Genomic DNA, 14,402 nt, shown 5'->3' on the forward strand with positions numbered 1-14,402 from the left:
TGATCAACAATTTATAGGTCACATAGTCTTCTCTACTAGCACCAGCGCATTCCATGCCTTTACCTAAAGTTGCGTTAATGCTAAATTGGGTCTGATCTGGTCTAAAGGACAACTCATACGCCACATGGTCCCCCTTCTAGCCCCGCCAAATTCCTTGCTCCTTCACTAGAGTTACTGTCGAACTAGGCCTCTTCTGGTATAAAAACATTTCGTCGGTGACCACCACTAGCACCACCTCCTTCCTTGTTCATAAATAGGCGTTTCTGTCGGACTGGGCCTGTTCTACTGCAAAAGCAAATGCCCCAAGAGTGGATAAGGATGCCAACATGTGGCTCCCGTTCTTTTTAAAAGTCGAGTCGCAGAACACCAACATTGACTAGTTCCCTTTTAATTCCACTTGTTTAGCTGCGTTCGTCTAGATGCATTCGTCTTTATGCTTATTGGCAAATTCCTACTGTTATTGATGTAGGATTAATTTTGTTTTCAATGGTCATAATACATCATATAAATACTATTTTTAGAAGCTGAAAAAGTTGTAGTTGTGTATTTTGATAAACCCAGTTGTCAATTAATAATTAAACATTCGATGTATGCTGGGAGTAGGATTTGTTATTGGTCCCAGATATATGGTACTCATAATTTAGATGTAGCCTCTAAGCAATAAATTGAACGCAACTATACGTTGTACAAACATAAGCGGTAGTCACACAGCGATACAACGCAGGCATTTTCTATTTAGACGAATGCACTTGCAAACAAAGATAATAAACTGTCAAAAAGCGACATATTTTAACCTGGCGGATAAACCCTTATCGGGGATGATCAAAATTAAGCAGTTTGCATTGATCGAATATGTTCAAGATATTTAAAAAACAAAAAAAAATAAAAAACGTTCATATTAACTTCGGATGCTGTTTTTTATAGCTATCGTTTTAATAATGTTTTAACTTAGTTACGTTTAACTAACATTTTTAAAACAATGCTTGTGAATTAAAATAATTTGAAATGGAGCGGGCTCTTGAGTGTCCAATCTGTCTGGACAGGTTCACTTATCCGAAAGTGTTGCCATGCCAACATACATTCTGCAATGAATGTCTACAAGGAGTTGTTGAAGGGTAAATATTTTTCTTCCTTTTTACTTGTTTATACAATTAATCAACGATCCGTATGTAAGGCCTGAAGGGTCAGAATATTCGCAATAAAATCAACGATTAGGAACTCCTTGCCGTGAGCTGTCACCAGGAGTCAGTTTACACTACGCGGCCCCGGCCTCGATATGCCAATACATATATAAATAACCTTCAAGTCACACAATATATCGTTTCAGAAATTTCATGTTATGCCTCAAATGCTGGAAAATACCCAACACCCGCGTCTTTCGAACGAGAGTGGACAACAGTAGATGATGATCGCCGCCCCATACAAAACAAAATATTTTAATTATAACATAATGATATATTCATTATTTCAGTTATTCCGTGCGATGTCCGGAATGTCGGAAGGTACACTTCGTTCCACCTGACGGTTTTCAGACGAACGTGGCCGTACAAAGGATGTTAGATTCACACGGTCGCACTGCGCCGTCCGACCTAGGTCGCCCTGAGCCGTTCAACACGGGTCGCCCTGAGCCGTCCGACCCGAGTCGCCCTGAGCCGACCGCACCGACCCTGTACACGATCGAGGGAAGCGGGCCAGAAACAGCTGCTACAGCAGCTCCTACAGAGAGTGTAGGAGACAGGTGTGGTATGACCCGCATGGAGTTAAATAAGAATAGTTCGTATATGGTTCAAACAAAACAAAACCTTTTAAACATTCGTACAAGTTTACTTAAGGAATGAATTGAGAGATTGATATCATTATCGGGGTATGAACGCAGTTGGGCTGGTCAAAGTGGGTGGAGTCAAAAGGACTCCACGCGTACTTCGACCAGCCCAGTCGCGTTCATATCTTCGATAATGACATCAATCCCGCAATTCATTACTTATATTTACATCAATAGTTCATCATTTCATTCAAACATTATTAAAAATATTCTTCATTTTATTTGAGAAAACCTTACTGGAATCCTTTCTCACCCATTCTGTAAATAGAACGGCCCGACTGTAACCGGAAACATTTTATCAAATGACGCGGGAAAAGATCAACCACTTGAAAACACTTGTATAAGTTAAATTAAAACACTTATGACATAGACACATTAAACATATCACAAATTAACACTTTCTAAATGTTTTGATTTCTTTTTACGGGACCTGCTGACACAATACAAACAATAACAAGATCAACAATATTTATATATTGTGATGCGATAAATTGCGCTCCTAACATATTCGAAAGTGTTGCGCAATTGCCGAAAGGAAGTTTAGGTGTAAATATTTGTTTATAAGCTATTCGAACATAATTATAAATACCAATATAACTAAATCTATACAAAGAATATAAAGTACTTTGTTAGGTTTTTACGTGCAACGTGAACTCCACATGTATATATTTTTATTTTTATTTTTTTTCCCAGAAACGAAGACGAAAGTTGTTCATGTCCTTGTTGCCTGACAAAATGCGTAGGTAAGACTCGTGAAAGCTTTAAGTGACATTTAACGTTATATTTCGTTATTATGTCAGAATAAAGCTAGTGAATGATGTTAAAAGGTAATACACCAATAGATCGTCACCATAAAGGCAGTACATTTTGTTGGAGGTAATAGATCAATAGAAGATTAGAAAAATGCCAGTTAATATGTTTTTAAGGTAATATACCAGTAGCAGGTGATGATAAAGCCAGTAAATGGTCAGTTATGGTAACAAACCAAACGTTAGTGGGAAAAACGCAAATAGATGGTGGTTTAACGTAATAAACCAAAAGCAGGGGTGAAAGGGTCGGTTAATGGTGTTTTCAGATAATGCACCAATAGAAGATGAGAACGAAGCCAGTTAATTGTGTTTAAATGTAATACATAACATACCGTTTATTAAGCTTTAAATTATTTTAACAATATTCATAGCATACATATACAAATTACAATCTCCGTGAAGGTTAAATAGATATAGTTACAGGACAGTGTTATAACAAGAATATATACAATATAAGAATGTTAAGTTAATTGTTAGTAGTGTTCAATATGCTATATATTTCGGTGTATTAGCAAAGATACAGTAGTTTAAATTAAGATATAGACAATATATTGTTTATGTCATTAAATTCATGCGAGTGTTCTTAAGCTAAAAAAGTTATACAAATATGTACCCAGACTAAATATAATCTCAAAAAAATACTTGACATAAGATTTATAAACTTTTATTTTGTAGGCTTATGACACTTATTTGGTTTAAAATGGGGTTTTTCTTATTTCACTTAAAATGGACGAACAAGGAGAAAAAAATACTCCAGTAGAGGATGAGAATAAAGCTAGTTAATTGAGTTTAAAGGTGATAAGACTAATAATGGGTAAAAAATGTATAATCATTTATCCTTTTGATATGTTTTGAAACCATTTTACGACAGCAAAAGAACATGCAAAAAGGTATGTTAAAATTGTCTTACAATATACACTAAGTGTATAACTATATAATTATGTAGCTTCCTTTTAATTATAGGCTTTACACTTTTCATTTTGTTAAACAATATAACGATATTATATACCTCAATAACTTACTTTTACTCTTACTTTGGTAAGTTAGTTTACTTGTTCCTATATATTAATGACCCTTTCAAATGACGCTAATTTAACATAATGGTTACTTATAAAACTACAATTAGGTTATTAACGACTAGTGCGAATAATAATAGAATGATTAAACAATTTCTGACACCCATATTTTTACAACAAGAACAGAACCACTCGTAAATACAATGTGTTCAAAGCAATTAGTGAGTTTCAACGAGTTTGATCCCTCTATTGCCCGGGTTTAGAACGACATGTACGACCTAGGAAATTTACGCGAGCATCAGCAAACCTAATAGTACACCTTTAAAAAGAAAATTTGCAATTGACTTTCAAAATCAACTGTTAGTTTTACTTATAATACGTGTGGGCACCCGTACACGTACACACCGTGTCCCTTATCTAATATTGCGTGTATATAATTTGGCTTGAGCTTTAGCTCAAGACTTTTGTAAGAGACCACAAAATTCAATTGAGTTCGTGTGGTGTTGAAAACCATTCTCAAAAGGAACATATCTAAAATAATCAGTTTGTAAAACATACGTTGAATAATGCTGTATTCACAAAATAATTTCATGTTGATTCGGAAGTAAGAATGTGTAATTGTCGGCGTATATTAACAATAAACACACTCATAAAACACGGATATAAACTGAAATACTCCTGAAAGTTCTGATTTTGTTCTCATTGGAACTATACTGCATAATAGTTTTATAAAAATCAGATCATACATGTGAAGGAACTTACATATAAAGTAAAAGATAATTATTTCAATGCGATTTTCTCCCTTCTGCATTGCTCTCGCTGTGCTATTAGCAAAATGGACGAAATAAACCCAGAAGCATTGTATGTTAAAGAATATATATCGTATACCATTATCAATTAATGTATACCTGAGATGTTGCAAACAGATATTGGCGTTCATATTTAAATTCTTTGGTGGGCATTACAGAATGGCACAGTTGTACACATGCCTAGTTGAATCTGAATACCACCTGTTTATATGCTGTCCGTTTCTGTCTGCTAAACGTTAACAACATAACCTTTCCAACTCATGGAATACACGGAATCAATTTGTATTGATAATGGCATCACAAAATCAAAACACTAAAATGTTTGTATTAAAGGTGGTGGTGGTGGTCGTCGTGGTGAGTGCCATGCTATCATTCATATGAATAAATATGAGCCGTTCAGTGCTTTGATTGTACCTTATCTTGTATGTAGGTTGGACCAGACGAACGATTCGCCGGGTTTTAAAGCGGTTCCTACACGATCATTACAGAGAGAAGAAAATACGAGGTATGACTGCATTTAATTTAACTACAAACGTTGCATGCTAAGATATAGATGACATTTGATCCACTTGAGCTAAAATTATCTATTTTTTTTAACTTGGTCATGTTTGCATGAAACAACTTGTATTAAATTGTTAAGTGAACCGGACATATGGGCCACATCGCGGGATTTTGGGCCTTCGGACATTTACTTGCTTTAACTATTCATTAAATATTTATTTTTTATTGGGTATTTGAATTAAATTACATTTCATGAAGTAATACTGAAATATGCATAATGCGTAATTAAGATACGTGTTTACACGTAAGACTATTTATTGCGCATCTCGAATAGATTTGACGTCAGGCGCAGCAGCATTAACATATCAATATTACAACTAAATTATAACTTAAGTTGATTTGGAACACGTAATTTTTATGGAACATAACTAAAGAAAAAAAAGATATTATATTAATCCATATATGACGCATTTCGTGGTTCCTATGGAAACATGTGTAAACTAATGTTCATAAAAGAAAGACGTTAGGAAGAAAAACATATAAATAAACATAGAAAAAATCGTTAATTTTTTGCCTTTTTGGCATTTAAAAAAAAAAAGATTATTTTATTTGTAACAATTATGTCCGAAGGCCCATAATCGCGCGATGAGGCTCATATTACAAAATACAGCCGGTATATTTTCTGATGGATATATGGACGGGTTATCTCTTTTGGTGATATGTTTGATAACGTCGGTCCTCGCTTCATTTATTGCAGTACTGGCGTGTGCTTTATTCCTGACAATCACCCTTGTACGGTTTATAGCAGGTATGGCGATTGATAGCTTTTAGATCTACTAAGTTTGATATTCACTAAGGCATAATTGATTGGTTCAATATGAACATTTAATGTTTGCAGATGTGTTTTTATTGCCTTGATTTATGTAGCGTTTTGCAGAAAGTCCTCTATAATTCCTCCTGGCGTATGGTATGGGTTCTCCACATATTACTAGAGCATATATGTCTCCAAGTATCATTACAGGGAGTTTTAAGCTGCGTTCAGATTGCGACAAAGAGTATGACGTTGCCATCTACCTTTTTGTGAAGAGCATTCTGGGGTTTATGTTCTGGTTGGCTATATTGGTTCTCGGCTACAAGGGCGAGATCACACGGGCGATTTATAACGTGTGTTTTGAGATGTACATCATCATTAATACGACGTTTGCATTGATCTGTTTAATAACTGGTAAGCTTTGGCGTTTATTCCATTCGGAACTCCTTGGTCATTTCTCATCGTAAACAATCTCGGATGTATATGGGCGATTTTCAATGTCAGAAATCTTTACACTGCAAATAGATGGCGTAGTAATTTCAATTTAGCAGAGTAACTTAAGGACTTTAGTCTTAGGGATCTTAATTATTTATGCAAGAAAACAATTCACTGACACTCAATTTAAACTTAGTAAGTGACATTCGCAAATCATAAGTAGATCATGAACCAGTTGTATATATATATTTATGAGATAAGTGGAAACACGAATCTTATTACGTTAACCAGTTATAGTATGTTACTTATTAAGTGGAATTCGCAAACCATAACTAGTTAACATGTTAGCGTTGTACAGCTAAAAAGGTATTAAAAAGGTGGCAGTTCTGGGCACATTCAAGCTTGTTTTTAGTCATATGATATTTATCTTACCAAAAAGGTAATGCGAATATTACCTAGATAGCTAGATATTTATCGCGAAAATTAAGTGGTTAACACGAAACAATTCGCGAACGTTAACAGGTTATCTTACGGCAGTTATATGCCACCATAATATATTAAGGTTTTGATCTTTGATTGTATAAAAAGCAGAAAAGATAATTTAGAGATGTACACATGACATACCATTGCAGTTAGAATGAAGAGGGCTAGGCATTCTTGAGATATCAATCATACAAGGTTTTCGCATTCAATGTCACTGTATATGTACATTTGATATGATGTAAATGGGGTCATCTGCTGGTCACGCCCAGCCTCCGCGTCATGTTTGAGGACCATCGATGCAGGCATTGTCGAGTTGTCACTCGGACAAAGCTTTTCTCGTTTAAGGTCACTGTGACCTTGACCTTTGACCAAATAAACTCAAAATCAATAGGTGTTATTTACTCGTCACGCCCAACCTTCCTGTCACGTTTCGGGCCATATGTTCAGTCATTGTCGAGTAAACACTCGGACAAAACGTTTTGCGTTCAATGTTACTGTTACCTTGACCTTTGACCCGGTCACATCCACAACCTTCATGTCAAGTTCGGGGACCATTGGTCAAGGCATTGTAATGTTATTACTCTGACAAGCTATGGTCTACCGATGAACGGACGCACGGACCGACCGACCGATCTATCTACCGACCGTCAAACCGACATGTGCAAAGCAATATACCCCCTCTTCTTCGGAGGGTGTGGGAGGTGGGGTTACAATGTGTAAATGAAACTTTAACTCATTGAGACACAGTCAAACCTTTATTAAGTGGCCACCTTGGGGAAAATGTGGTTTTCAGAAAGAAAACAACACTTTTAAATGTTGGGCCTCTATTTCTTTCTTTTCTACCTAAACTCATTTTGTTTCAGGAATTGTGTGGTGTTTTGTACGGTACAACGATATGAAGAACGAGTGTCCACTGCAGATAGTTGGTTGGACCTACCACTTCATCAACTTGGCACTGTTTCTGACCGCTCTCGACTGTATCATTTTGGTGTGCTTTATTTTTTATGCGACGTATACAATATGTGACAAGGTCGAACATGAGGCATCATAATTTCCAAGTGCGGTGTATATGATAGTTTCAAAAATACAATTAAAATACAGAGGCAAACCCAGTAGTCGAAAATTAAAAACAAACAAAACCAAAGCAAAGGCTCAACGACAATAAACTCGTGCCCCTCGTGCTTACTACAGGTAAAGGACAGGCCATCAAAAAATCGACCTTTTTGGCATACTGTTAGATGTGGGATCTTGGTATAAGTAGACACAACCCAGACAGCCGCCCCAATGCATTTAAATTATATTTGTTGTAATGTTTAATAAGATAAGCTCCTCCTATTGTATATAAATACACTCAGCCAATTAAATACATACTTAAAAATGTTTATTATAAATTACTTGTTCAAAAAAACTTATTTTGCCCGCCTTTGCAAAAATGTATTTTGTGCATTTGTGTTAGATGATTTTGTCCTGGACACTCGAACACTATGTACGCTTTGTGTTCAGACCACGTGGTTTGTGTCTACGTTTGCTTGTTATTTTTGTTGAGTATATTGAAGTTCATGTGAAGGTAGAATTATTGTATGCTTGTGATGTACAACCTTGAAACCTTTCACCGTTACATGGAAACTGTCGCTATGTTCTATAAGGGAATATAGCGGACGAAATCGTCTCGACTAACTCTTGGAACATGTGCGGTCTCTGCTATACCAAATTAAACAATACCTTACCTTCAAACAACATAATTTAAAAGCAACAACAACAACAACATTAATAATGACAATGTGCTGATATCACGTCTGTTCTAAGTTACATGTACAAAAACAAAAACGGCAAAATGAAATATGACACAAAGTCAATACATAAAGCATGCTGTAACATTGGTATGACTTGTAGTGCACATGAACGTTTTCAAATGTTTATGTTGAAACAATATATTTGCATAATCTACAACTATATCTACATTTTATGTGCGTCGGTTGGCCATATATATAGTTTGGATTAAAATACATATATTCATGGGTTATTAAAGATTGAAATACATATACTAGTAATCCCTGGTTCACTATTTTTGTGGAATGAAATGCACAAAAAGTCCGGCGCTTCCCGTTCTAGAATAATACCAGTATAAACGCTTCCCGTTCTAGAATAATACCAGTATAAACGCTTCCCGTTCTAGAATAATACCAGTGTGCTGTTTCAAAGGCTTTAGCTTATTCCACAGAAAATCACATCATAAGATAGTTAACATACAGTGCCCTGAATACAATCTAAACGAATGCTAGCTTGGAGCAAGTTCCGGGCCACGTCCGTTGTTAACTAGACTCCTGTAAAACAAAACAAATGAATATTATTCGAAACTGAGATTATTGAAATGTTTTCAAAATCATGGTCATGATTGAAGACACAAGAGTATAACAGACGGTAGTAAGCGGTCATTTGTGTTTGTTGAAAGGGACAAGACACACAGCGCGATCCAGAGCAGTTCAGTTTTGCACAACTTTCACGCCGACGACGACCATATTCCAACGCTATCTATTATTCAATGTGTCGATTGTTCAGAACTTTATGAAACTTAACAACGTTGATAACGTCATTATAGTTAACTTCAAAAACGTGACTATTCTGCAAGTTAAATGGAAGCACTTGTAATATTTCTAACAGGATCTTATGCACCAGGCAATTGTAACCACGGCCCCTCCAGGTCCGGGGAATAGCGGGAACTTTGACTTTCGGTCCAGTCAAGCCTGGGTAAAAACCCCGCCCTGTGGGGACGAACTGATGGTAAAATCCCCGCCAAATGCCACCGCACCCCAAGGGCCCTATGTAAGGCACATCCCCCGCTATATTTGGGGCGAATACAAAACCACTGCATTCACCCGGCACTGCGGGGTCACCGGGAGGGTAAAAACACGGCCCCTTTCCCCCGCTATCCCCGGTATACCCCCGGACCTTGCGGCCGTGGTTACAATTGACTGGTGCATTGGACAACTGTTTCAGTTTGTTGAAATATATGAGTACATCATGCAATGGTTCACGATTTAAAGTTAACGATTTGTTAACAACGAATTTGTGTACTTTCCCCTATATAATGTCAAAACTCGGGGCATACGTACATAGCTCCTGTCCTTGTAACCATGAAGGTCTCGGCCCTTTATATCCCCTTTCTGACCCTTGCTCCAGTTAGATTCGTGTTTAGGGATTAACTTCCCGTCCCTGTCCACGGATCCTTGGAACTGGTTTCAAAGAAACATAAGTGAGATAAACACACACGCACACGCACACGCACACGCACACGCACACGCACACACACACACACACACTATCTCCACGCAAATAGTTTGTGTTTTTTTAGAAATAAAAGTTCAATTAAATTCATTATTTTGTTAATTGACTGGATACCAGATCGTTCCAAAATCGGCAAATACAGTATTTCCCCAAATCAAGACTAAAATTGTCAAACCGGGCTAGTATGAGGCTGATAATAATGTGCGTGAAGTTAGCACCGTAGCACCGTATCACCATATCACCGCGGTGATGCGGTGCTAGCACCGTATCTCCATATATTGTCAGATCAGTATACTAGTAATATTAAGAGTCTCTTATTCCTGGATAATGCACCTATAACACTGTGGGCCAAGCCCTAACCATAGGTAAAAGTTGCATGTGAATAACCTAGGATTTTAGGCCGGCAATGCCGTATTTGAATATAGGCACATAATGGCTATTTGCCACATAGTCAGTAAAAAAACACGCCGAAACGTTGGTTTATAATTAAAAGTAAAGTATACGTGTTATTTTTTGTGTTACTCAATTAACCACATAGTCAGTAACTCATATACAGGGGAAACCTTAAAATCAGCGATGGGATCATAGCGATCAATGTCACCGTGTAGCCAAAACATGGCCATGGGTGATAGAACATGTTAATTTCCTAGGATTTCAGGCTGAATAGGCGGAATAAGGAGATGACATAGGTTCCAAATGACTATTTATCGCATAAAATGGTATAACTATGGTGCGGAAACCTCAAAATGAGCATGGAGACCATAACGACCTATGTCATCGTGTAGCCGAGGACTAGGCCTAGGTAATTGTATTTGTGAATAACCTAGGATTTTAGACAGGCTTTGCGGTAGAGGAACATACAATAGACCCCCAATGTCTATTTGCCGCATATTCATTAACTGGTTATGGCACGGACACTTTAAAACAAGCAAGGGGACCATATCGACATATGTCACCATGTAGCCGAGACCTAGTCCTAGTTGATAGTACATATGAATAACCTAGGATTTTAAGCAGGCTATGCGAGATACGTACATGGAAAAGGCTCCCAATGCCTATTTGCCTCTTATAAATGACATGTTATGGTGCAAAAACCATAAAACGAGAAACGGGACCAAAGCGACCTATGTCACCATGTAGCAGAGACCTAGTCCTAGGTGAAAGTACATATGACTAACCTAGGATTTTATGCAGGCTATGCGAGATAGGGACTTAGAAAAGACTCCCAATGTATATTTTCCTCATATCCATTACATGTTATGGTGCAAAAACCTTCAAACAAAGCAAGGGGACCATAGCGCACTATATCAGTGTGAATCTTAGACCTAGTCCTAGGTGATAGTACATATGAATTACCTAGGATTTTAGGTAGGCTATGAGTGATAGGGGCATGGAAAAGTCTCCCAATGGCTATTTCCCTCATATTCATTACATGTTATTATGCAAACACCTTGAAACGAGCAAGGGGACCAAAGCGACCTATGTCAGCTCGTTGCTTAGATCTTTTTCTAGGTGATAGTACATATGAATTATCTAGGATTTTAGGCAGGCTATGCAATATAGGGACATGGGAAAGGCCCCTTATGCCTATTTGCCTCATTTTCATTACATGTTATGGTGAAGAAACCTTAAATCGAGCAAGGGGACCATAGCGACCTATGCCAGTTCGTTGCTTAGACCTATTCCTAGGTGATAAAACATATGAATTACCTAGGATTTTAGGCAGATTGTGACAGGAAGTGACATGGAAAAGGCTTCAAATGCCTATTTTTACCTCATATTCATTAAATGTTATGGTGCAGAAACCTAAGAACGAGCAAGGGGACCATAGCGACCTATGTCAGCTCGTTGCTTGAACCTAGTCCTAGATGATAGTACATATGAATTACTTAGGATTTTAGGCAGGCTATGTGAGATAGGGACATAAAAAATGCTCCCAATGCCAATTTGCCTCACATTTTTTACATGGTATGGTGCAGAAACCTTAAAATAATTAAGGGGACCATACGTCACCATAGCGACCTTTGTCAGCTCGTTGCTTAAACCAAGTCCTAGGTGATAGTACATATGAATTACCTAGGGTTTTAGGCAGGCTATGCGATTTAGGGACATGGAAAAGGCTCCCAATACCTATTTGCCTCTTATTATTACATGTTATGGTCATTAACCTTAAAACGAGCAAGGGGACAATAGCGAACTATGTCAGCGTGTGGCTTAGACCTAGTCCTTGGTGATAGTTCATATGAATTACCTAGGATTTTAGGCAGGCTATACGAGATAGGGACATGGAAACGGCTCCCAATCCCTTTTTGCCTCATATTCATTACATGTTATGGTGCAGAAACCTTAAAACGAGCAAGGGGACCACAGCGACCTATGTTAGCGTGTAGCTTAGACCTAATCCTAGGTGATAGAACATAAGAATTACCTAGAATTTTAGGTAGGCTATGAGTGATAGGGGCATGGAAAAGGCTCCCAATGCCTATTTTCCTCATATTCATTGCATGTTATTGTGCAAAAACCTTAAAACGAGCAAGGGGACCAAACCGACATATGCCAGTTCGTTGCTTAGATCTATTCCCAGGGGATAGTACATATGAATTATTTAGGATTTTAGGCAGATTGTGACAGAAAGTGACATGGAAAAGGCTCCAAATGCCTATTTTTACCTCATATTCATTAAATGTTATTACATGGTATGTTGCAGAAACCATTAAATAATTAAGAGGAAGGGGACCATAGCGAACTATGTCAGCTCGTTGCTTAGACCTAGTCCTAGGTGATAGTACATATGAATTACCTAGGATTTTAGGTCCCCTTGCTCGTTTTTAAGGCATCCGCACCATAACAGTGTCTGAATATGGGCCAAATTGGCATGGGGGATCGAGTTCATGTCCCTATCCCGCATAGCCTGCCTAAAATCCTAGGGTATTCACATGTGCCATCACCTAGGGCCAGGTCTCGGCTACACAGTGACATAGGTCCCTATGGTCCCCTTGCTCGTTTCTGCGAGAACGAGCCTTACATGTATGGTAGGGGTCAGTAGGGCTTATATTGCCCATATACGCACAATGTTGGGCTAAGGACGGGGCCAGACTAAAATCCTCGTAGTATTAACAGTTTCCCCGAATGTATCACACCGCCAGGTAACCCTTGGATACAGTGCCATTGGTCCCCTTGCTCGTTTTTAAGGCATCCGCACCATAACAGTGTCTGAATATGGGCCAAATTGGCATGGGGGATCGAGTTCATGTCCCTATCCCGCATAGCCTGCCTAAAATCCTAGGGTATTCACATGTGCCATCACCTAGGGCCAGGTCTCGGCTACACAGTGACATAGGTCCCTATGGTCCCCTTGCTCGTTTCTGCGAGAACGAGAACATGTTTCCTCGAGATTAATGCTCTTATTGTATTGATTTTGATGGTGATACGGTGCTAGCACCGCATCCCCGCGGTGATATGGTGATACGGTGCTACGGTGCTAACTTCACGCACATCTGATAATACACCATTTTAATTGATTAAAGGAATATTTTGTCCCTGTTACAGCAAAGTTTATCCGTTTAGATATAGAGCATAATGGTTATAGTGTGTATATTAAGCATATTAAAGTCGTAAGCGATGTGTTATATCAGTAATTAAGATTTAATGCGTTTTACACAACGATATTAATTTTATGTAAGTTCTTGAGAATGCTCTTTTTGTCTTGAAGTTGTTTCCTCTGATGTAGTCTTTTTATAATGTAAATTTCATCCAAAAATGTTTGTTTTAAGAAAACAAATGGTTGCATTAATTCCTAATCAAACTACTTAGTTCCAAGAAGATCTTTGATAACCACAGTCATAAGAAATTATCACTACGAATGAGATAATTGAAGTACTACACATAAAAAGGACTAAATTTTCAAACAGAGTGAAGTTGTTGCAATTGGCGGTTATCTCTAACCTTCAACGTTTTGGGGCGGGTAGGATCATTTCCGATGGGTTCGTACATTTTGGCGGCGGAACCGGCGTGGCCATCATTATCCGGGGAGTACCACTTCCCCTTGTAAAGGTAGTAGCGGCGGTTGGTCGGGCCGAGAGCCCTCGTTTCCCAACCTTCAACCATATCGTCATACCAGCTGTTGATTTGTTCTACAAATATTTATGAATATACAGTATTTAACAGGTGGTTTCACTTCTAAGAAAACAGGTGGCACTGTTGTAGAGATTGTTATACTACTTCGACAACGATTAATGTGCTCCAAAACACAATGTTCATAAAAAGCACGCTAAAAGGCCTTTTCTCTTTGCATAAAGGAAACACTATCAAATAATGATTTCTACCGATCTACACAAGACTGAAGGTTATGTGAACACCAACGGCAAGAATAAGAAATGTTCTTTCGTCGTCTTGGATCGTCTCCACCGCTGCCACCACTTGCCACCGACG

General features: G+C 38.0%; 1 protein-coding gene across 1 annotated transcript; it reads left to right on the plus strand.

The window, feature by feature from the left end:
• The first annotated feature begins 987 nt into the window (after positions 1-987).
• Positions 988-5,002, plus strand: LOC128228374 (E3 ubiquitin-protein ligase SH3RF3-like). Its single transcript, XM_052939666.1, has 4 exons — positions 988-1,115; positions 1,472-1,738; positions 2,516-2,565; positions 4,887-5,002. The coding sequence occupies exons 1-4, from the start codon at positions 1,006-1,008 to the stop codon at positions 5,000-5,002; spliced, it is 543 nt and encodes a 180-aa protein (XP_052795626.1). The 5' UTR covers positions 988-1,005.
• Positions 5,003-14,402: the final 9,400 nt, after the last annotated feature.

The sequence above is a fragment of the Mya arenaria genome, chromosome 1 (genome assembly GCF_026914265.1).
Source record: "Mya arenaria isolate MELC-2E11 chromosome 1, ASM2691426v1".
Taxonomy (NCBI): Eukaryota; Metazoa; Mollusca; class Bivalvia; order Myida; family Myidae; genus Mya; species Mya arenaria.

Bases quoted from the DNA above. Each gene is read 5' to 3' on its own strand.
- LOC128228374 (XM_052939666.1), top strand. From the start codon at position 1,006: ATGGAGCGGGCTCTTGAGTGTCCAATCTGTCTGGACAGGTTCACTTAT. The intron at 1,739-2,515 runs GTGTGGTATGAC...TTTTTTTCCCAG, and splicing joins ACAGAGAGTGTAGGAGACAG to AAACGAAGACGAAAGTTGTT. The intron at 2,566-4,886 runs GTAAGACTCGTG...TCTTGTATGTAG, and splicing joins TTGCCTGACAAAATGCGTAG to GTTGGACCAGACGAACGATT.